General features: G+C 40.5%; 1 protein-coding gene across 3 annotated transcripts in view; it reads right to left on the bottom strand.

The window, feature by feature from the left end:
* Positions 1-25,944, bottom strand: part of abcb8 (ATP-binding cassette, sub-family B (MDR/TAP), member 8) — a 178,743-nt gene that overhangs the window by 120,546 nt on the left and 32,253 nt on the right. Inside the window, exons 3-6 of one of the 3 annotated variants that reach the window (XM_039753298.1) lie at positions 23,377-23,532; positions 20,380-20,474; positions 17,208-17,313; positions 1,229-1,390 (exon numbers count right to left, since the gene is read on the bottom strand). In XM_039753298.1, the coding sequence (XP_039609232.1) occupies positions 1,229-1,390; positions 17,208-17,313; positions 20,380-20,474; positions 23,377-23,532 (519 nt within the window). Of the gene's footprint in view, positions 1-1,228; positions 1,391-17,207; positions 17,314-20,379; positions 20,475-23,376; positions 23,533-25,944 lie in introns of those variants that run through there. The other 2 variants (XM_039753300.1, XM_039753299.1) reach the window with 2 other exon arrangements.

A 25,944-nucleotide genomic window follows, 5' to 3' on the forward strand; every position in this document is an offset into this window, starting at 1 on the left:
TAGGACAGTGGTTTTCATGTATAAAAGTTCTGTTTTTAAAGGTGGTCGAGGCTGTGTGGAAGATTTGCCACCGAATGTCCCTATGTGGATCCTTCTTAATAGAAGGCACAGTATTTACTGTTTTAAAGTGCCATGGTATTTTTACTTTAGATTCCAATGTACTAAATGAGTAGAGCCGATTAACCTTGTTTTCACTTAAGAGATTTTAATACTTAAACAAGGGCGGCACGGTGGTGCAGTGGTAGCGCTGCTGCCTCGCAGTTAGGAGACCCGGGTTCGCTTCCCGGGTCCTCCCTGCGTGGAGTTTGCATGTTCTCCCGTGTCTCGTGGGTTTCCTCCGGCACTCGGTTTCCTCCCACAGTCCAAAGACATGCAGGTTAGGTGGGTTGGCGATTCTAAATTGGCCCTAGTGTGTGCTTGGTGTGTGGGTGTGTTTGTGTGTGTCCTGCGGTGGGTTGGCACCCTGCCCAGGATTGGTTCCTGCCTTGTGCCCTGTGTTGGCTGGGATTGGCTCCAGCAGACCCCCGTGACCCTGTATTTGGATTCAGCGGGTTAGAAAATGGATGGATGGAATACTTAAACATTATAGGGCAAGCATATCATACTGGTGACAAGCAACAGGCTAAAAGTCTAAGGACATTTGTTTGTGTGTCACATTTTCTGACAGATTGTTTGAGAGACAATCTTGTAACTATCAGGTTTAAGACAGGTAGGAAACAGTATATACAATACATTAAAAATATCAATTATTAAATTATTTTTCATTTTCACAAAAAGCTGAAGATTGTATTCATATCAGAGCATATTTAAAAATTAAGTAAATTCAAATAATTAGAGTGGAATGGTGGGTTCAAATCCAGGAACTGTTTTTGTGGAATATGCACATTTTTCTAGTTTCAGCTGTTCGCCCATATTACTAAAACATGCAGGATTAACTGATGACTGGCCTGGTATGAATGAGTGTGGGTGTGCCCTCTAATGATCTTTCAGCCAGTGCAAGAACAGACATCTGCCCTCCCGAGCCTTGCTGTAAAAAGCTGATGATAAAATTTATGGACAGAAATAAAATAATGCAGGATTAAACTGAAATTAAGATTACAAACTACTGTATCATTCAAGGGCTAATATTGTGTATACCTAAAATTAGCTGCTACTTTGTTACAAACAAAAGATAAATCAATTCCATAGTTACTAATACAACTTTTTTTTTTTGGTGGTTTATATATACCTGCTCTTGTGCTCTTCGGGATAGTTTCCTCAGAAATGATCCAATTAGGGCACCTGTTGCAACCAGGCATGGCACCACCACTACCATGACAGTGGTCAGTTTGGGTGAAATCAGATAAAGAGACACAAAGCAACCTGCTGTCTGAGTGATGCTGCGCAATCCCTAATAGAAAAGAAATACATTTAGAGCCAGAAATTACAAATGATGTATTCAAAGTCAGTATGTAATAAAAAATAATAACTAAAACCAATTACACTCAGTAAAAATCACTGAAAGTCTAACATTCTAATTTGTTTTATAGTTCTGGCAAACATGATAAAGTGGATATGACAGTTATATTTCATTAAAATAAAGCAGTGTTCAATTGTTTATGAAATGCTCATAATTAAATTCACATTATATCTTTTGGTTTTCAAGAGATATAATATCCCAACTTTTTTTTATTAATTAATGTAAGCAGTATTATACTGTACAGCGGCATTGCTCATCTTGGATTATGATTATGAAGGGTTACAGCGGGTGTCAGTTTAATTTGCAATATATAAAACCATTTTACAGTCCCTCCCTTTCAAAGATCCAAGAGGACAGTGGAAAAAGGATCTCTTATTTAATATTTCAGAAAAGGAGTGGAAGGTAGCAATGCAGAAAATTCACTCGAGCTCCATATGTGCAAAGGATACAATTATTCAACATTCAGCACATCTGTCTCGTTTAAAATTGTCCACAATGTTTCCAGGGCAAGATCCAACCTGTGAACACTGCAATCAAGTTCCAGCCTCATTGGGCCACACGTTTTGGATGTGCACCAAATTAACATCATTCTGGACCCAAATATTTAAATGCCTTTCAGACAGCCTTGGTGTCACAATCCCTCCTAACCCATTAACAGATGTGTTTGGTGTACTTCCAGATGGGCTTAAAGTGGAGAAGGACAAACAAATTGTTACTGCCTTTACTATACTATTGGCACGTAGACTTATCTTGTTCACCTGGACGAATTCTAACTCTCCTCTTTTAAGTCATTGGCTAACTGATGTTTTATACTATTTGAAATTGGAAAAAATCTAATTCTCACTTAGAAGATCTGTGCAGAACTTTTTCAAAACCTAGCAGAATCTAATTAATAACATTTTAGATTAATCTCCTAAAGAACTGAGGAAGCAGATTCTCTCCCCATTTCTTTCTCTTCTCTATTTATCTTTATCCGCTTATTAATTCATCAATTTACTTAGTTTTACTAGCTTTAAGTTTTACTCTGTTGGCCATGCTCTCTTTCTCAGGGGTGGGGGTTGATTTGTTTTGCAATCCTATTTTTGTAAAAATTGATCAATTTGTATGAAATGTTGTGTAATTACAATAAAATCAATAAACTTTTTTTAAAAAATTGCAAATGTTCTCTTTAGCTAACTTCTGGGCATAAAGAAATTCATTGTGTAGTCTGAAATTCTTGCTATCCTGCTTCTATACCCATTCTACAGTATAAATTCTGAGTTAAGCTCTGTTGAGAGCTCTGTTGAGGAAATAAGCAAAAAACTATATTCTATCCAAATTATTCTGAAAAACGAACATCCTAGTAAACCATCTCAGGGAGCTGGACAAACCCTCTATATCAGGGGTCCCCAACTCCAGTCCTGGAGGGCCCCAGTGGCTGCAGGTTTTCATTCTAACTCTTTTCTTAATTAGTGCACTGTTTTTGCTGCTAATTAACTTCTTTTGAATCAATTTCAAATGACTTGTTTTTTTAAGATTTTTTTCCCCTGAATTTCTTCATTGTTCCTTTGAATTGCTTAATTTCTTTCCTTAAACAGAAATGAAATGTGAAGTGAGTGAGCCAACTAAGACCAACTAAGTCAGGGCTTCAAACACCAACCAATTTCACTCCAACCAGTTGCTTAATTAGGTGCGGATTCTTGTCGTTAATTAAACCCGTTCTTTAATTCCATTGCTTGTTGCTGCTCTCATTATGCAAAGGCATACATTTCTGAATTTGTTGATTTTCTTTTTTCTAAGAGCACTGTTAAAATGTTTTGGGGACCTGCACAAAATCAACATCCTTGAAACCTTCATCTTTCTTTATTTTCAGATATTGTATGATGGACACACTTTGTTGGTCATGTTTTGGCTCATTTTGTATCTCATTATTGTTTGGCAACTAATTAAGGAAAAAGAAACAATTAAGGGGTCTAATTCTTCGAGAACAAATTGATCAAAATGAATTGAAAAGAAGTTAATCATGAGCAAAAACAGGTCTGACACTGGGGCCCTCCAGGACCAGAGTTACAACTACAACAACATTTATTTATATAGCACATTTTCATACATAAAATGTAGCTCAAAGTGCTTTACAAAATTAAGAATAGAAAAATAGAAGACACAATAAAAAATAAAAATAAGTCAACATTAATTAACATAGAATAAGTAAGGTCCGATGGCCAGGGTGGACAGAAAAAACAACAAAAAAAAAAACTCCAGACGGCTGGAGAAAAAAAATAAAATCTGCAGGGATTCCAGACCAAGAGACCGCCCAGTCCCCCAGTCCCCAGAGTTAGGGACCCTGCTCTATATAAATATGATACATTTAAAATAAAACACAAAATAAAATACATATTGGCTTAAACTGCTGTATGTTGCTTATATTCAATAGTTATACTTAATGTTTCTTTATAGGTAGTCAATCTTAACAAAACTAAACATTAAGTGTACAAAGCTTTTTTCTTGGTATGAGTTTTAAAACTACTTTAACTTTCTAGAAAAAAAACAAACATTAGAAACTTTTCATTATTGTTATGAATTTAGTATTGACTGATGAATATCCTTTTTTTCTTAATAGAATATTTATGGGGAGTCTTCCTTTTCTTCTTTCAGCTGCTCCCATTAGGGGTTGCCACAGCGGATAATATGTTTCCATATCTTTCTGTCCTCTGCATCTTGTTCTGATACACCCATCACCTGCATGTCCTCTCTCACCGCATTTATAAATCTCCTCTTAGGCCTTCTTCTTTTCCTCTTATCTGGCAGCTCTATCCTTAACACCCTTCTCCCAGTAAACACAGGCATCTCTCCTTTGCACATGTCCAAACCAACGCAATCTCGCCTCTCTGACTTTGTCTCCCAATTGTCCAATTTAAGCTGACCCTCTAATGTACTCGTTTCTAATCCTATCCATCCTCGTCACATCCAGTGCAAACCTTAACATCTTTAACTCTGCCACTTCCAGCTCTGTCTCCTGCCTTCTGGTCAGTGCCACCATCTCTAACCCATATAACATACTGTAGCTGGTCTCACTACTGTCCCGTAGACCTTCCCTTTCACTCTTGTTGATAACCATCTGTCACAAATTACTCCTGACACTCTTCACCGCCCATTCCACCCTACCTGTACTCTCTTTTTCACCTCTCTTCCACAATCCCCATTACTCTGTACTATTGATCCCAAGAATTTAAACTCATCCACCTTCACCAACTTGACTCCTTCCATCCTCACCATTCCAATGACCTCCCTCTTATTTACACACATGAATTCAGGCTTGTTCCTACTGACCTTCATTCCTCTTCTCTCCAGAGCATATCTTCACCTGCTCTCTACTAACCCTACAAATCACAATGTCATCATCAAACATCATAGTCCACAGGGACTCTTACCTAATCTTGTTTGTCAACGTGTCCATCACCATTGCAAATAAGAAAGGGCTCAGAGCCGATCCCTGATGTAATCCCACCACCACCTTGAATGCATCAGTCACTCCTACAGCAGACCTCACCACTGTCACACTTCCCTCATACATATCCTGTACAACTCTTACGTATTTCTCTGCCACTCCCAACTTCCTCATACAATACCACAACTCCTCTCGAGGCACCCTGTCATATGCTTTCTCCAGATCCACAAAGACACAATGCAATTCCTCCTGGCCTTTTCTATACTTCTCCATCAACATCTTCAGAGCAAACATTGCATCTGTGGTGCTCTTTCTTGGCATGAAGCCATACTGCTGCTCACTTATCACCACCTCATTTCTTAACCTTGCTTCCACTACTCTTTCCCATAACCTCATGCTGTGGCTTATTAATTTTATCCCCCTTTAGTTACAACAGTCCTGCACATCCCCCTTATTCTTAAATATTGGCACCAGTACATTTCTTCTCCACTCCTCAGGCATCCTCTTACTTTCCAAGATTCCATTAAACAATCTGGATAAAAACTCTACTGCCATCTCTCCTAAACATCTCCATGCTTCCACAGGTATGTCATCTGAACCAATGGCCTTTCCATTTTTCATCCTCTTCATAGCTGTCCTTTCTTCCTCCTTGCGAATCCGTTGCATTTCCTGATTCACTATCTGTATACTCTCCTGTACTTCCCCTTTCCACCACCAGGTTTCCTTTTCCTCCTTCCTCTGTCCAGATGTCAAGCCAAGCACCCTTCTTGCTGTCACCCTTACTACATCTGCTGTAGTTGCCCAACTGTCTGGTAACTCTTCAATGCCACCCAGTGCCTGTCTCACCTCCTCCCTAAACTCAACCTTGCAGCCTTCCTTTTTCAACTTCCACCATTTGATCCTTGGCTCTGCCCTCACTTTCTTCCTCTTTTTGATCTCCATCATCCTACAGACCACCATCCTATGCTGCCTAACTACACTTTCATCTGCCACCACTTTACAGTTTTCAATCTCCTTCAGATTGACTCTTCTCCATAAGATGTAATCTAACTGTGTGCATCTTCCTCCACTCTTGTACATCACCCTATGTTCCTCCCTGTTCTTAAAATAAGTATTCATCACAGCCATGTCCATCCTTTTGGCAAAATCCACTATCTTCTGACCTTCTTCATTCCTCTCCTTGACACCATACCTACCCATCACCTCCTCGTCTCTTCTGTTCCCTTCATCAACATGTCTATTGAAATCCACTCCAATCACCACTTTCTGTCCCTTGAGTACACTGTTCATCACTTCATCCAACTCACTCCAGAAATCATCTTTCTCATCCATCGCACACCCAACTTGCAGGGCATATGCACTAACATCATTCATTATCACACCTCCAATTTCCAACTTCATAACCATTACTCTGTCTGACACTCTTTGAGATTTGAAATTTGGGCATACTGAGTAAAAAAAAGGTAGTGGTAGAATATGACTTTTGCTTGTATCGTTAATTATTGCATCTTTCTGTCATTTTCCAGAGCTTCCAATTAGTCAACTTTTGCAAAAATCAGTACGGGCAATTTAAAGACAGGACCACAATGAAAATTTTTTAACAAACAACAAGGAAGATGAAACATACCATTTGAAAGATAAAAGAATAAATGTAAAGGATATCCTGACAAATGTTTGTCAGTAAGTGACACATATTTGGTTTTACTTTATTTTTTTTTAATTTAATAAGCCTACTCAAATTAACAATATATTGTCATCTTCAATGTTAATTTTGTCAAATGTATTTTGTATTTGGGTTGACTTGCTAAACAACCTGACTTTGGATTTATTTATGTATGCTAAACTGGTAAATTTACAAAGTAATTGGATTACACATTAGCTAAGGACTCTTGTTTTTATGCCCACACATGTTTCAACATAGTAAAAAAAAGTCATTTATTTTAATAAGTTTTCAATTTTGAAGAAGTATTGCTGCACAACAGAAGAATTAAATCTAGATTAAACTGCTACTTAGTTACAGTGCTAATACAATTTAAAGTTAAATCTATGCCTGCTCTTCATAGACTCTAAAATGAAGACAGCTCTGCCTTTTATTCTTGTACACTGAACATTTAAAAAATGCAGACTACTCTGAAAGCTTTTTTACCCTAAGATACCTGCTTTATACTGGCCAATCATTATGAACACATCATCTAAAGAAAATTAATAGTTTGCAACAGATATATTGAGTGAAAAAAAACAAGGACTTTTAATGGAAAGTGATACATCAGCAGCCTGCCAGAGTGTGAGGAGAGTTCTGATGTGTGTGAACACCAGAAAAGACCCAGGACCATACTAATCAGCTAGCCCCTGTGTTTACCAGTATATTTAACACATCTCTGGCTTTAACACATATAACATTGTCCCTGTTCCAAGAGACAATACCACTTCCCAGGTGTTACACTTTACTCTTTCCTACTTTGACATTGGTAAAAATGACTAAGTGAGGATATTTTTTTTATTGATTTCAGCTCAGCCTTCAACACAATTGACCCCACCAGACTAGCAACAAAATTACAGAGTCTTGGTCTCGGCTCCACCCTATGCATATGGATCCTGGACTTTTTGCCTTTCAGACACCAAACAGGGTGGGAAAATGTACCTCTAGCTCCATTACCTTAAACATCAGGACCCACCAGGGGTTAGTCCCCACTGTATTCACTACACACAATTGTTGAGATACAGCTCAAACGCCATCTTAATATTTGCTGTCAAAACACCTATGGTTGTCCTGATAAGCAACAACAATGAGAAGCCCTACCTAGATGAAACTGGTTGGCTTGACATTATGGTATCAGGAAAAAAGTCTGTCCATCAACGTCAGCAAAGGAAAAGAGTTTACAGAGGATTTCAGCAGGTAGAATGAGAAGCAAAGAACTCAGGGCACACCTCTGTTCATTAACAGTATTGCAGTGGAGAGGGCTGAATATCTTAAATAATCAGCAGAGAATCAGCATCAGGTATTGCTTAACATGGTCCTCACACACACACACACACACTTTCTGGTGAGAAAGACAAGGCAGTGTTTTTATCATGAACTGAAGAAATTCAAAATGTCCTTAAGTCCTTATATCTCACAGTCTTTGAAAGCATACTGAAAAGATGCACCACTCTCTGGTATGGAAAATATGACAACACAGTGCTAAAAAGAGTTGAGTACATCATAGAGACAGTAGTACCAATCCCTATAGAACCTATATACAAAAAAAGAGGCATTGCCAAGGTAGCAAAGACCTCTTGCCCATTCTAAAGCCAGTTTAAATGGTTAAGATGTACCAGGCAACTACTTTGCCTCAAATCAAGACTAAGAAAGCTAATTTCCCAGTGTCACACACGTGCGACTAGGAGTGAGCTGAATGGACCAAGTGGAGGTGATTACCCACCGTGCTCTAAACCTGTTCCAGTTAATTCTGCAGATCAAATACAGGAAAACCTGACTGATTCAACTTCACTTCTGGTTCCGGCTCCGAGACTGACATCACTTCCAGTTCAGGCTCCCAGATTGAAGTCACTTCCAGTTTACGGACTATAAATCCGTCATATTGCCAAACCGAGTCAGTTCAGTTTGGGAACTCAAACCTACAACATCAATTGTGCTCTAAAAAGATCCTTTGCAGCTAGGAACAATATACGGGTGGCTGCCTCAAACCTTCTTTTAGTGTGTTGAGACTCATCATTTCACACCAGGTAATTAAAATATTTAATGATCATCTTGTCCAATTCCTCAAAATTGTAAAAATAAAAATAGATGACTATTTTTAACTATTATTATTTACAAATTATCGTAAAATATTCCAAGTTGCAGATAGAGGTACAATATCTATTTTAATGTATACTTTTTAATTTAATTGCACAGTACAGGCTGCTAATTGGGTTGCATTTCACTATATATCTCTCTATATACAGTATACTCTATATATAATATCAAGCACATAGCCATGCAGTCTCCATTTACAAAGATTTGTGAAACAAAATGGGTCGTTCTGAAGAGCTCAGTGACTTCAAGCATGGTATTATGATAGTATGCCACCTCTGCAATAAGATGGTTCATGAAATTTCATCCTTGCTGAATATTCCACAGTCAGCTGTAAGTGGTATTATTGGAAAGTGAAAGCTTTTAGGAACAACATCAACAGCCACAAAGCGGAAGACCAAGTAAAGTCACAGAGCAGGGTCAACAACTGCTAAGGTGTATGGTGAGTAAAAGTCACCAATGTTCTACTGATTCCATAGCTGAAGAGTTCCAAATTCCACTGTCATTCATGTAAGCAGAAATACTTCATTCAATGGGATTCCATGGTCAAACAGCTACATGCAAGCCTCACATTACCAAGTCCAATCGAAAGTGTCGGATGGAGTGGTGTAAAGCACACCATCACTGGACTGTGGAACAGTGGAAAACATGTTCTGTGGCGTGACGAATCATGTTTCTCTGTTTAGCAGTAAGAGGGGCAAGTCTGGGTTTGGTGGATGCTGGGAGAATGTTACCTGCCTGACTGCATTGTGCCAACTTTGAAGTTTGATGTAGGAAAGATAATGGTTTGGGGCTGTTTTTCAGTTAATGGTAATCTTAATGCTTTAACATGCCAAGACATTTTGGACAATGCTATGCTTCCAACATTGTAGAAACAGATTGGGGAAGGCCCTTTTCTATTCCATCAGGACTGTTCCCCAGTGCACAAAGCAAGGTCCATAAAGACATGGTTGGATAAGTTTGCTGTAGAAGAATTTGACTGGCCTACACAAAGCCCTGACCTCAACCCCATAGAACACCTTTGTGGTGAACTTTGGAAATGGAGATTGCAAGCCAGGCTTTTTCATCCAACATCAGTTCCTGACCTCATAAATACAGAATGAATGGACACAGATTCCCACAGTAACACTCCAAAATCTTGTGGAAAGCCTTCCAAGAAGAGTGGAAGCTGTTATAGCTGCAAAGAGGGGACCAACTCCATATTAAACTATGTATTTTAATGCAATGTCATTAAAGTGTCTGTTGGTGTAATGATCCAGAATCCCAATACTTTTGTCCATATAGTGTATATCACTATATATGTGTATACATGTGACAAATAAATTAAATCTTGAATATTATACTGTAATGGCCGACCCCTTACACAGCCGGCAGCTACACTACCAAGATCTGTGGCCTGGATAAATTCCTGAGATGAATCTACATATACCAAGCCATACATCTAACAAACAATATTTTCCCCCTCAATCGATGGTTTACACAAGCATGCAGAAGCAGATATGTCAAATAATTAAAAAATATATTAAATAGAAAACAACAACAAAACACTACTGCACATTTCCCATGAAAAAAAAATATATATATGTATATCCCTTCACCAAAGCAGCAACATGAAAACACCATATATACAATAACAAACCCTCCCTTGCCCGTGAACCCAGATCGTGAACGTGAATCTGGGTATATTACTGTCCTGAATACAGATGACTGGTCAACAAAGAATGGATGTATTTGAATCTCCTGGAAAAATGGAACAACCTCACTGTGTATCCTGGGCATGTTGTGGATAATGATTTCCAACCCCGGGATCTCTGGCAACAATTGAAGCAAATCTGGCGGAATGAAAAACAAACTGGTTACAAAAATGTGATGTTAAAAATAGCTGGTACTGGTGGCTCCCGTCGTAAAAATGAAATCTCCGTCTTTCTCCTTCCTCTCCTTCTCTTTACCCTTCTGATTGTTTAAATAGTAAATAGTCGGATGTAATTGATTATGAATGTGACGATGTGGGTTCTGGCTCCACGCTCCCATCTGATATTTGGAAGCCCTTACTGAGAGCACTGTGGACCCGCTATACCACATACCACCCCCCATAAAACTCCAGTTGCATGGGAAGGCTCCACACCACTGCCAACCCAATGCAACTGGAGCTCAGGTCCACAGCTCGGCCACTCTACACTGCACTAAAACAATAAAAGCACTAAAACAATTCCCACACTAAAACCAACCCAAGCCCCCTTCATAAAAACAGGACATTAAAAGAATAAGAACTTTAAAAGACAATTAAAAACCATAAATAAATAAATGTCCTTAAAAAGCTCAGTCCTTAAAATGTCAAAGTCCGATACCAATCCCGCTTGCTGTTCTGTCTCCTCATCTGGCCCCACTGCTAGCTCATTCCACCGCTGCCACCAAATGTGACGATGTGGGTTCTGGCTCCACGCTCCCATCTGATATTTGGAAGCCCTTACTGAGAGCGCTGTGGACTCGCTATACCACATATGAACAGGTGCTTTCCATCTTAGGGCTGCGGCCTCTCTCCATCATCCATCCCCTCTGTATTTACGGGGACAACATTCACTGACGCACACATTATAAACACCACACAGGACAATGGAAACAAAACACACTCAGCACAAACATTGAAAACACTATTACTATGTAGCCCCACTACATTCTCTCTTCCCCCCCAACATTGGACAAGGGAGGGCCGAAGTATGGCTTGAGATTGGCCACATGAATAGTGTCTAGCTTGGTGTTAGTGCCGAGACCCCTTTGAACCTGGAAATTAACGGGACCTGTTTGAGAAATGATTTGGGCTGGACCTAACCATTTAGGCGCTAGCTTGGCGGGGAACCTTTTGCAGGCATCCGAGAGATGGTGGGCTCTAATCCAGACCAAATCACCCGGCTGAAAGTGCGCTTCCTTACGCCGGGCATTATACAACTTGCATTGTCTGGAAGTCGAACTCAACAACATCTGTTGGATTCTCCACCGCAATTTCTCGAGCTTAAATAAATTATTGTAGCTGTTGATTGCTGGACTACGGGCTCTGGGAAGGAGTCGGTCAAGCGGGCCCTTCAGCTGTCTGCCCAGCACAACCAACGCAGGCATCTCACCTGTGGCTTCATGACTGCAGTGTTCAGGGCAAACCGGAGCTCACGGAGCCATTTACCCAGTTCTGATGGTGTTCGCTCACATTGGAGGCTATCAACTTCTTTAGTTTCCAGTCCACTCGCTCCGTCATGTTGGCCTGGGGATGGTAAGCTGTTGTCAGGCTTTTCTTCACTCCCCAGGCTGTATAAAGTTCATTCAATACAGAGCTCGTTAACTGCGGACCCCGGTCTGAAACGATGTTCTTCGGCACCCCCCCAGCGGGTGAAGATTTCGTTCTTCAGGGTGGAGCATATTTTGTCGGTCTTACCGTCTGTTAATGCAAACACTCCACCCACTTTGAAAAATAATCAATCACCATCATCAGGACGGTTTTCCTCGAGCTGGTAACAGGAAATGGCCCCATCAGGTCGACTCCCAAAGTCTCCCCTGGTCCAGCAGCGAATGTAAAAATTCTGCTGGTTTACCAGGTGGGTTTTTGAGCTGCTGGCAGGTTAAGCATCTTTCCAGACAGACGGCCACCACACAACCCCCAGGATCTTCATCAACGTTTTTGTCCTTCCAAGGTGATCACCTAAAGGACTGTCTGTGATAATAGCTCAGGAAGTCAGGGATGAGCTCTTCCAGGACCACTAGTTGGTATTGTATCCTCCCAAGGGAGGATGGAGTGGTCGTGTACAGAACCCCCTGGAGGTCCACGAAGTGTACTCGGTCGGTGCGCTGCTGCTACAGTTCGTCCCTGATGTTCTGGCAGAATGGACTGGTGGCTTGTGTTTGAGCTAGGTCTTGAAGGCTTCTTGGCAGAGGGAGAACCATCTTCTTTGCCTCTGCCAAACACACCATTATTCCCGGTGGCTCTGACGCCCTGGACATAGCATCAGGCACAATATTGCCACAGCCCTTCCAATAGATCACCTTGAAAGTAAAGTTCTGGAGGCAGAGTACCCACCTGATTAGGCAGGAGGAGGTCTTCGGGTGATTAAACACCCAGGTCTGAGCACACTTCAAACTCAACCCCCTCCAGATAGTGTCTCCATTTTTCCACACTCCAAATGACGGCCAAACATTTTTTTTCAGCAGTCAAATAATTCAACTCAGTGCCGTGCAATGTTCGAGAGGCGTACGCAATGACATGTTCAGCCTGGTGGATTTACTAAGTGAGCATGGCGCCAAGCACCAGGTTGCTGGCATCACTTTGTACCTGGAAAGTGAGCTGTGTATCTGGCTGGGCCAGAACGGGTGGCTTTTGAAGATGGCTATTTAGTTGCTTGACCGGGTCCTGGCACTCCGTTGTCCACTCCCACGGGACATCCTTTTTCCTTAAATAGTTCCAAGGGAGCCACTATATCAGCCATCCTGGGAATGAACTTGTGGTACCACCCCACTAACCCAAGGAAACGTTGTAAAGATTTCAAATTCATGGGAGTGGGGTAGTCCCGGATGTCTAAGGTCTCCTTGGGGTCTACAGCGACCCCCTCCGATGAAAGAATGTGCCTGAGGAAGCGGATGTGGGGTTGAAAGAAGGTACATTTCTTCATGTTCAGTGTGAGTGCGCTTGATGAAATCGTTGGAAGATGGTGTCCAAGTCCTGGAGATGTTCTTTAATACAGTAGAAGGGGAGTAAACAATGATGTCATCGATATACACAAAGCAGATCTTGCCTATCAACCCCCTCAGTACTTGTTCCATGAGACGCTAGAAGGTGGCCCCAGCATTTTTAAGCCCAAAAGGCATGACTTTGAATTGGAACAAGCCTTCGGGGGTGTTGACTGCCGTCTTCTTCTTACTCTCCTCGTCCATTGGCATCTGCCAGTAGCCACTGCGGAGGTCCAGTTTGCTAAAAACTGCAGCTCCATGCAGTGACTCCAGAATCTCATGAACCAGGGGCATGGGATATGCGTCCAGGCTCATCTTCCCGTTAACCCTCCTGTAGTCCACACAGAAACAATAGGTGTCATCAGTTTTCTTCATGAGGACTACAGGGGACGCCCAGGAGGAGGAAGATGGCTCGAATATTCCCTCGGCAAGCATTCGATACAGACGTTCTTTAATTATGCCCTTCTTTAGTGGAGAAATGTGGTAGGCTCTGTGTCTTACTGGAATTTCGCCCAAGGTGTGAATCACGTGGGTAACTCCACCGGCAACTTCTAATTTTTCAGTCCATATCTCGGCCCATTTCTTCAGCACCAGCCTCACCTCTTCGGGCTGTTCCTCCACAGGGGCTTCTGCCAAGGTTCTTGCGTCACTCCTTACTGCCACATAAATACCAATGAATTCAGAGCCCAGATCTTCTTTTGATTTAGGAATGAATTTGCATACCCCTTCCCCCGGCACCGTATACCCCACCTGGGACTGAGATGGATGATCATCCTTATGGTGGTCAAAGAATCCAGCCCAAGAAGTAACAGGACAGACAGTTGCCGGTCATCCAGGACATAGGTTTCCATCTCCCAGGTGGTGGAGAGTATACTGTACCTCAAGGGGACTTTTCCCAGAGCCCTGTGTTCACTCCCATCTGCCAATACAAATTTGACTGACGGAGCAGATGTTAAATAGTTTGACGGTCGGCTAATCCTCTTCCAAATGGTAGAACGTATTAGGGTGTGATGGTTCCCTGTATCCACCACTGTATCCACCTGCCAGCCCCGCAGCTTCACTGGGACAATCAGGAGGGACGTACTTGCTTGCATGATGGCGAGATTGGCTTCACACCGGCAAGGTTTGGCTCGCTGGGGATTTAGGGGCTGGGTTTCTCACGTACTGTCTTGTACTTTGTTCCAGTACGTTTTTGAGTTTCCCCAGTCCCGTTCCACTTGCGAGCCCACCTTCACCAGGTTTTCCACCGACCCCACAACCCCCCTGAGACCCCCAGCTAACCGCAGGTTACAGGCATTAAGGATGCGGTGGACCACCTCTTCTTCAGGCATAGCCGGCCGCCACTTCAAACACAAAGCCCGATATTCATAGGCGAAGTCCCGAAAGGATTGCGAAAGCAGTTGCACCATGGATCGCAGCTTGTCCTCCAGTTCGGATTTGTAGTCTTCCGGAAGAAAAACCGCGAGGAAAGATTAGCGAAAGGATCCCCAGTCTTGAATATTCTTCTTTGCCGTCAGCCACCAGCTTCACACCGGCCCCGATAAGGCGGGCCCTATTACCCCCATAAGCTCTTCTGGGGTTAAAGGATTAACAGTCAGATACACCTCCCCTTCTTCCACAAAGTTGAGGACATCATCGATGTTATATTGAGCCCCCAACTTGGAAAAGGAGAGGGGCACCCCAGGGACGGGTGTGCAATTGATGTATTCACCCCCCCCACGAGACCAATACAGCGTAGAATGACAGGGTGACTGATATAAATTCTGGAGACTCCTTTGGACCTCCCCCTTAAGAGATTCTTGACAGCATTGATCTCGCCTCTGGAGGCACAACACAATTTCCCACCCCGAGAGTTTAATTTGATCATTTATATATTCTTTTATTTCCTCCTGGGAGCTGCTGATCCGAGCCCGCAAGGCATCTTCGCGCCCGAACGCACTTTCGGCAACCTCGCGGACTTTCTCATCCAGCTGGGAGAGTTCTTGTGCCAGATCTTCCCATGGAAGCGAGACATCCTCCAGACATTCCTCTTCAGGTCCATGGTGATCTTCGAGGTACAGCGACTGCAATGAATCCTCCACCTCCTGCACCGCTGAACACGCTCTGACCGTGACGTGCCGTGCCCCGGCTACTCCTTCCTCACACTGCGGCGAAGTAAAATGAATCTACATATACCAAGCCGTACGTCTAACAAATAATATTTTCCACTCAATCGACCGTTTACACAAGCACGCAAAAGCAGGTATGTCAAATAAGTGAATAAATATATTAAATAGAACACTATTGCACATTCCCCATGAAAAAAATATGTACATATGTACAGTATATCCCTCCACCAAAGCAGCAATGTGAAAACACCATATATACAATAACAAACCCTCCCTTGCCCTTGTAACGTATAACACACACAACACAAATAACAATGAATGAATACGGAAATGACAATGATCGTGATCTTGAATCCGGGTATATTATTGTCCTGAATACGGATGACTGGTCAACAAAGAACACATGTGTTTGAATCTCCTGGAAAAATGGAACCACCTCACCGTGTATCCTCGGCGTGTGGTGGATAATGAAGTCCAACCCCGGGGTCTCTTGTGATGATTGAACTGAAGTAAATCTGGCGGAATGAAAAACAGACTGGATACAAAAGCGTGATGTGAAAAACAGCTGGTAATGGTGGTTCTTGTTGTAAAAATGAAATCTTCATCTTCCTCCTTCCTCTTCTTCTCTTTTCCCGACTGATTGTTTAAATAGTAAATAGCCGGATGTAATTGATTGTAAACAGGTGCTTTCCATCTTGGGGCTGTGGTCTCTCTCCCCATCATCCGTCCCCTCTGTATTTACAGGGACAGCATTTACTGACGTACACATTATAAACAGCAAACGAGACGATGGAAACAAAACACAAACATTGAAAACACTATTACTATGTAGCCCCGCTACAATACTACCATGGATTGCCTTATTCTTGAAAACATGATAAAAAAATGGAAGCTCAAGAAAACTTGCTTTTTTTTAAAAAAACAGAATGAGGAAATCAAAATAATGCAAGACACGTCCTCATTTTTGCCCCGATCAATAGATAACAGTTTATCTACCCTACAAAATTAGTTATCTGCCACTAAAACCTGACCACCTAGGTCATCTATCTATCTATCTTTCTAAATGTACATCCAGGGTGTTGCCTTCTTCTCTGCAACCTTTTTTAGCAAATTTATGGTAAAAGGTGTTATGTTAACACTATCTGACCTGAAAAAGGTGATTTTAATGTTAGCATCTTCAGAAAACAGAATATCAAACGATACAGTACATTTTAAACACTCCATGCACTCAAACTTATGTCTAATTTACAGATTCATTAATTTGTTTTCTAATGCCACTTATTTTAGTAGGAATATTATTTTACAGGATTGCAGGGTAGATACCCCAGTAACATTAGGTGAAAAGTGAGAGCTATTTGTGTATAAGGAGTCCATTAACAAAGAGTTATTTCTGAGTTGCCAGTTTGGTTAGTCAGTAAATGATGAGATCTGGGGAGCAGCATACCCAAGAAAAAAATCCTTTCAGCCATAAGAGGTACATGCAAACTTTACACAGACAACATTCAGGCCTGGTATTTAAACCCAAGATGACTGTACAATGCCAAATTTACACTTAAATATTTGAATGTATTGATATTTTACTATGAATTTCAAATTCACTGCACTAAATACTAACTTGTCTAAATGTCATATCCTGAAAACAACTGAAAACAATTTAAACAAATTCAATTTTTTTTATATTTTTCAAAAATTTTTGTCAGTGTGACATACCTGAGATATAACCATCTTAAAAGAAGACTTAAATTCTTGAACATCTGATGTTAGGCGGTTGACCATCCGACCAGTTTTATTTGCATCAAAGAATGCTATGTCTTGCCTGAAAGGTATTATCAAACAAAAAACAAGCTTTAATTTCCTTATTCTTATATAGTTAAATTGCCTATAGAGAAAGATAATCCAATTTAATAGCAACTAAAATATAGTATATGAGGAAATAAACTATTTCCACCAAAAATTTAGACAAAAAAGGAAACACTCAAACACACACTATGCCATCAAACTACATTTGAACATATAAACAAAGGGAATTTCAAGTTTCTATTTGTTATAAGTAAGCTGATTCCAATTCAATTGAGGGATAAAACCATGCTCTGAAGCTGTGATGTAAAAGTTGTATTTACAACTATGAAAGAAGACTCTTTTTCAAATTAATTTGCACATCTGGAGAAGTAATTCCAATTCTTCCTTACATACATATAGTGTTAAGAATTTTCATTCAAAATTTATTTGCTTTTTTAACAATATACATACATACGTACATACATACATACATATATATATATATATATTATATATACACATACATACACACATATATCCATCCATCCATTATCCAACCCACTATATCCTAACTACAGGGTCACAGAGCTCTGCTGGAGCATATCCCAGCCAACACAGGGCGAAAGGCAGGAAACAAATCTTGGGCAGGGTGCCAGCCCACCGCAGACACACACACACACACACACACACACACATATATATATATATATATATATATATATATATATATATATATATATAGTGGCAGACAACCAGGGATTTTGATTCACCGGGATGCCTGGAAGAAGGTCAGACCAAGAGATGGGCCCTGTTTTTCTCTGGGTGTAAGAGGGCAGCCCCCCTGTTTTCCATTAGGGCCACGGGGACCCGTGGCCGCCACCAGTAGTCACCTGGACAGTCCTGAAACCCTGGAAGCTGTCCAACCAGAAAGCAGCTACACCTGGAGAGCTTCTGGGTGCCCATACAGCACTTCCTCCACACCAGGAAGTGCTGCAGGTATATCATCGGGAGCACCTGGAGCACATCCGGGTGTGTTATAAAAGGGGCCACCTCACTCTATTCGGGGAGTCGGAGTCAGGTAGAAGAGGACGGAGCTTGCAAGAGAGGAGTGGAGGCAGCTGAAGGAAAGGACTGAGTAGTTGTGTGAGTCTGTAGAATTGGGCAAGGTAAATAGAAATATTGTAAATGAACCGTGTGTATTGTAGACATCTGGTGTCATGTCTGTCTGTGGCTGGGCTATCTTTTACAATATACATTCATACATACATACATACTGTATATACACATACATAATTATATAAAATATACACAGTATATATATCTATACTAATAAAAGGCAAAGCCCTCACTGACTCACTGACTGACTGACTGACTCACTCACTCATAACTAATTCTCCAACTTCCCGTGTAGGTAGAAGGCTGAAATTTGGCAGGCTCATTCCTTACAGGTTACTCACAAAAGTTAAGCAGGTTTCATTTCGAAATTCTACGTGTAATAGTCATAATTGAATCCTACTTACTTACATATATACATCCATAGCCTGCAGCTCAGTTGCCGTGTGAGGCGGCATTGCATCCTCCATCACCAAACCTCCCACATAGTTGGCTGCCTGCCTAATTTGCGTCCCCCATCCCCACGCCTCCCTCGTAATTGACTGCCTGCCCATATAAGGTCGTCCGTCGCTCCGGTCTCTTCATTCCCTTCTTTGCTTCGCCACGGTATTCACGTCTACCTGCCGATAACTGCAGCCTTTTTATTTAATCCACGGCTTCTCCGCTGTTTTATTGTTCGTTTATTACGATTATAGTTATTGTGTAGGTATTTTAGACTTAGTTTACTGTTCAGGTACCCATTTCTTTTATCGTTCCAGCCGTACCTCCATTAACATGTCTATCGAGGTGATCACCATCGATCAAAAAACTGTCTCTTACCGAGTGGTTTCCATGCCCAGAGATCCCGCCTGCCTTTTACATTCTCTGTGTTACATATTGCACAGCCATATCAGGCTCAATCTTGATATCCGGAAGAACATTGTGTCTTATGTATTGAATGACTGGGACAGGTTCAAGGTGTGGACTGATGACGGAACAGGAGATAATTATACTATACAGGGGCACTATAAGAGAGAAATGCTTAAGCCCTTCATTTATGCTTCTGCATGTGAGATGATGGCTGCCGTTGAATTATCCGGATGTCGCTTTCAAGTGTACCAAAATGGCCAAATATTTTACACCTTTGGAGAACTGCCAATGCCTCTTAAACATCTTAGATTCACAGGTGACAATTTCAGTAGTGGACACTTTGATGTTTAGGAATGTTTCAACTCTCAAAAGCTGGATGCGAAGTTATCGATCAAGCCGGTTGTATGCTTACAACGCTTGACAGATGCCGAATGTCACTTCAACACAAGTCCTGCAAATAGTAACGTAATTGAAACTCAAACTGATTATGACAGCAGCAATCCAAGCTGTGAGAAAACAGTAAAAAGGAGGTGTGTCAGACGTCGTGGTACATTTTCTGATGCAGCTAGACGAAAACAACTTTGTGACGCTGCCGCCAAATACTCGCAGAAAAATCCACAAGTTAATAGACACGCTGTCGTTAAATACTCGCAGGCAATTCCACAAGTTCATAGAGACACTAACGCTAAATACTTGCAGGCAATTCCACAACTTAATAGAGATGCTGCCACTAAATACTCGCAGGCAATTCCACAAGTTCATAGACATGCTGCCGCTAAATATTTGCAGGCAAATCCACAAGTTAATACCGGGAATGCCTGTTAAGCATCTTAGATTCACGAGTAGCGCAAGGGAGCGTAGTAGTGAACACTTCGATGAATGAAACCTGTTATCTTTACAACGGTTGACACGTAACACGTAATGTAACGAACACAACACGTCCTCCAAATACGAACCTGATGAAAAAAATAATGATGATCAAATCCTTGATGACAGCAACACTCATAACAGTGACAAAACAATTACACTGAAAATCATGTTACGTTATTTTTAAAATGTTTCCTTTTCGTTTTCATAACTTCTTTAACACACTACTTCTCCGCTGCGAAGAGCGGCTATTTTGCTAGTATATATATCTCACCTCAACAACGACACAAATAATGATTTCCTCATTTCTGCAGCCACTCTTTCTCCTACTCTGGATAGCAGGATAATGTAGCCTGAAGTCATAAGGCCCTAAGACAGAAATCAACACACATTTAACTTATGAAAACAGACAAATTACTTTATTGACATGTTTTAATTGCTTTCCAAACAAAAGCTTAATTTTCTTTAAGATTATTTTAATGCTAAACAGTTTGCTGCCACTAACATAAATTCTGGGCCTATATATTTCACCTGATACAATTGGTTGTTTTAGGAATGTGTTAGGTTTTGCATACCCCTTGGGGTCAGAATGTAGTGTCACTGTACAGTGCCCCTTGAGCAACTGCAGGTTAAGGGTCATGTTCAAGGGCTCAACAGAGTAGAATCTTCTTTGGCAGTAATGGGGATTTGAACCGACAACCTTCTGGATACTGTTGCAGATCCTTAGCCTCAGAGCTACCACTCTGCCCGGCCACCAACTAAAAATGTCTGACACTGGTAAGAGCAATTTCATACTTATTTACTCTTGCTGTAATAAGTAAATTGGTGCTAATCACTGCAGGACAATTATCGTTAACCATTTAAAATTAGTTGTTCCATATAAAATATACTGTTTATGCTGTAAATTTTTCCATAAAAATTTAACTGTACAAATTGTTACACAATGCACCTGTATGACCCTGAATAAACAAGGGAATTGCTCTTTCAGCATACAGTTAAAACCAGTATTGGTTTTCACAAAGTTTGCTGCTTCAGTGTTTTAAGATCTTTTTGTCAGGCTTTTCTATGGTATAAAGAAGTATTAGTACAAAATTTTCATAAGCTTCAAAGGCATTTATTGACAATTACATTAAGTTTATGCAAAGAGTTAATATTTGCAGTGTTGGACCTCTGCAATTTGCCCTGGCATGCTGTAAACTTCTGGGCCAAGTCCTGACTGATGGCAGCCCATTCTTGCATAATCAATGCTTGGAGTTTGTGGGTTTTTGTTTCACTACACGCCTGTTGAGGATTCACCACAAGTTCTCATTGGGATTAAGGACTGGGAAGTTCCCTGGCCATGGAGCCAAAATTTCAATGTTTAGTTCCCCAAGCGCCTTAGTTATCACTTTTGCTTTATGGCATAGTGCGCCATCATGCTGGAAAAGGCATTTTTCATCACTAAACTGTTCTTGGATGGTTAAGAGAAGTTGCTCTCGAAGGATGTTTTGGTACCATTCATTATTCATGGCTGTGTTCTTAAGGCAAAATTGTGAGGGAGCCCACTCCCTTGGCTGAAAAGCAACTCCACACATGAATGGTCTCAAGATGCTTACTGTTTGCATGACACAGGACTGATGGTATCGCTCACCTTCTCTTCTCCGGACAATCTTTTTTCCGGATGCCCCAAACAATCAGAAAGGGGATTCATCAGAGTAAATGACTTTACCCCAGTCCTCAGCAGTCCAATTCCTGTACCTTTTACACAATATCAGTTTGTCCCTGATGTTTTTCTTGGAGAGAAGTGGCTTCTTTGCTGCCCTTCTTGACACCAGACCATCTTCCAAAGGTCTTTGCCTCACTGTGCATGCAGATGCACTCATACCTGCCTGCTGGCATTTCTGAGCAAGCTCTGCACTGGTGGTGCCCTGATTCCACAGCTGAATCAACTTTAAGAGATGGTTCTGGAGCTTGCTGGACTTTGTTAAAGCCTTCTTCACAACAATTGAAACTCTCTATTCTAACTTAATCAGAATGACAGAGTGATTACCAGCCTTGTCCTTGTCAAAACTCTCACCTGTCTTAACAAGAGGATCACTGAAATGATGTCAGCAGGTCATTTTGTGGCAGGGCTGAAATGCAGTGGAAATGTTTTTTTTGGAATTAAGTTTATTTTCATGGCAAATAGGGACTTTGCAATTCATTGCAATTCATCTGATTACTCTTCATAACATTCTGGATGTATTTGCAAGTTGTCATCATAAAAACTGAGGCAGCAAACTTTGTGAAAATTAATACAGTATGTGTGTCATTCTCAAAACTTTTGGCCACGACTGTACTGTTTCTAACTCTGTGGACAGCAGGATAATTACAGTCAGAAGGCCCTAAGACAGCAATAGATTAACATATAGAGTATATTAACTTAAAAAGTATGGGTTAAACTGCCATGCCGAGTCTTTAACCATGTAAAGGAAGTAACCGACCCATACCTGCATGCATTTTCCTTCCTCCTCTTAAAAGATATGCTAGTTATGTCAACTGCAGACTTAAAATTGACCACAGTATGGGAGTGTGTGTCAGTGTTCCCTGCCATGGATTGTTGCTCTGTCCAGGGCTGCTTCCTGTCTTGCGCCTAGTGCCGCTAGGACAGGCTCTGACCCCTACAACCTTGAAATAGATTAAATGAGCTTGAAAAAGCTAGATAAACCTCTATGTATGTGAGATAGGGTGTAAGGTCAAACACACTACATAGCCATGTTAGATCTGAATGTAGTATGTGCAGAAACATGCAGCCAGGTTCTATGCACAGCTTGTACCTGTGGTGAGATAAGTGAGAATGTTCTTCTTATTTAGGAAATATATTTAAAAGTCATTTTTTAAATAAAAATGTATGTACTGTAGTATTATATATTTATATACAAAGTTATTTATGTGATGTAAAACTGAATGCTCGAGTCAAATTTTCAGTGCATTGCCATTTAAATTGAAAACCAAACTGCTCATTACTTTACTGTATATTGTCTCTTCATAGCAATTGATCTCCAGGTTAAATTCAGGGTGCTTCCTTTGTTATTCTGTCAGAACAGTTGAGTACTATAAAATACTTCTAAAGCATGTGTGTATCCTCATATTGACTAGTATATCTATCCAGGGCAGATTCCTACCTTTTAGTTGATAAGCAGAGTATCAGCTGACCCTGGGGTGTACCCCAAAAAAAAGAAGGAAAATAAACTAGCTAACTGCATCATATACTTTCACCTCATACTTGAATTATGTTATGATAGGTAGTTACCTGAATCCCATAAAGTCCAAGCAATCTCAGAGCAGGGCCTTTTACTTCACAGAGGTAGTTCCCAGTATGCTCCCGAGTGAACTGGGCAACAACATTTACCAGTTCACCAAGCATTAAGGGAATGTGGATATTCAAGATGGCAGCACCAAAAGCAAGCTAAAAAATATAATAAAACATGAATTCAATTACCTTTGAACAACATTGTTGGGCACTGGAAAAACCAGATACATTGGCATTTCTTCACATCCCAAAAACAGGCATATTAGATTATTGGCTGTTCTTTGTTTTATATAAGTGATTTCAGGTGTGTACACTTAACATTTAATGGAATGTAATTACATGCATTAGTAGACTACAAAAAAATATGTTTTTAAATACCACTCTGCAATATCATGTAGTTAAAAGCAAAGTACAGATTCCCATTTAAGTGATAAAAAACAGCATCAACTGATGTGCTATTGTTAGTTGTTGGTTGTGAAGAGATTATGCCTAACTATAGTTCAAATTTCACGAAGTACCCAATGGAGATATAAAATCTGTGTTCACGTCTCAACCATGATTAACTGCAGATCACAATGGAGCTTTGTTAATACATCAGGTGTCAAATAAACATTGAATTATTATGCATGCACCCTTGTAGCTACAGAACTGCTTCTACAGGCAGTGTATCAAGCAGCAAGCATAACACTTTTGGTGTTTTATTACTTTGCAGACAGGAGTAACTGTTGAATACGAAAAAGTATATTAAAAAGTTATACACACACACAAATAGAAGTCACCTCTCTCAAGGTTAATTTGAAACAGTAGACTAATCCACAATTGATGTCACACAAATAGCTTCTCTCATTTAAAATGGATAATTCTGAAAACATGGCAAAGCTTTTTAATGGAAGGTTTTGAAAATTCAAAACTTTATACAGCATGCAAAATTCAAGATATCAACAAAAGTCAACTTTTCTGACAACATTTCTTTGAATAAGCGTGCCAAATTTCAACAAAATCTGTCCGTTGGGAGTTGTTTCATATATGGTGACCAATACAGATGTTTTTCACATTATATGTGAATGCATGTAATAATACTGACAAAGCTGATTCCTGTTCGCTAGACTATGTATTTCAATCACTATGCAATCACAATACCTTGAATTCAAGTTTATTGTCATGTGTGAACAGTGCCAGCAAGCAGATCTCTTCTCTGTGAATTTTCTTGTTATTGCTGGTGATCAAGCCTATGACAGTAATGTCATCATCAAATTTAACAATGGAGCTGGAGTTGTGTCTGGTCACGCAGTCATTGGTCAGCAAGTTGTACAGCTCACTTCTCTGTTGTATAATAATCATAATAATGCATAACAGTGTGCATTATTACCAAAATAAGAACATAGTTTGATTGGTGCAAAATTATTTTGTCAAAATAAGATGATGGTGTGTATGTGCATATATATATGTATTTGTAAATACTGAATGAACAGCTCACAAATTAAAACAATCTAGAGATGAGGCATTAATACGGATGTAACATGGTTTTTTAAATTATCTGGTATAACCCCAGTTTATGCTTTTTTGGTGACTGTGTACAATGCAGACTACCAGACAGATTGGCGTTTTATTTATATGTTATGGCCTAAACCCGAAATCTGCCAATGCGGGAAGTGTCCAGCTAAATCGGGAAATGGCCAATGTCGCTGTAAATTGACCAGCCAATGTCCAATCTTTTCCTCGATTTCAGGATTTGGCCAGTCAGTTTGCGAAATGGCACGAGGCAATCAGCCAAAGTCGGAAGAAAAAAGGCATGAGCAGCGATTTGTTGCGCACTTAGTAGTGCAATTGCATCGAGTATAGCCTTGGCAGCTCTTCTTCAGAAAGCGGACGCCGCTTGGTTGTTTCACAATAATTAGGATTAGGTATATAAGTAGGTTTCACATTTCTGTTATCATTTTATCCCTAAAATAGTGACTTAACATCAGGGACCTATTTTGACCTTAAGGGAAAGGCCGTCTAAATTGGAGTTCGCTTTCTGAACAAGACCCACCTTGAGCAGTTTCTTATGCAGAATGGAAAACTCACTTCTGAATCTGCATCTGAAAGTTTTTAAGCATCTTCGCACCTTGATCAGACATTGCTTCCACCATGTTTCTCAGATGAAGTGGTATGCATTGACATATAAGCCATTCCTTTTTTTTCTCCATACTCTTCTCTTTCTGTTATTCTGGTACATATTAATCTTAGCTTCATTTGTCCAAAGAATATTGTTCCGGAACAGGACAGGCTTATACGAAAATGTTTTCTGGAAAAGTCTAGTCTATCCTTCCTATGCTTGAGGTTTACCAACCCTCTATATTTATTTTCATTAAGTTTTCCCTTAATTGTAGACTTTGGCAATGATAGGTCTACCAATCATTGACCATTCCTTGTGTTTCAGCTATCTCTCTCTGATGGGATTGTTTTATTTTCTCAGCCTAATGATGGCCTGTTTTTACTTGCATGGACACTTCTTTGGACATCATATGGAGAGTTCAGAGCAGCAGCTGCCAGATGCAAATTCCACACTTGGAATCAATTCCAGAT

This window comes from Polypterus senegalus, chromosome 5 (genome assembly GCF_016835505.1).
Source record: "Polypterus senegalus isolate Bchr_013 chromosome 5, ASM1683550v1, whole genome shotgun sequence".
In the NCBI taxonomy this organism is placed as follows: domain Eukaryota; kingdom Metazoa; phylum Chordata; class Cladistia; order Polypteriformes; family Polypteridae; genus Polypterus; species Polypterus senegalus.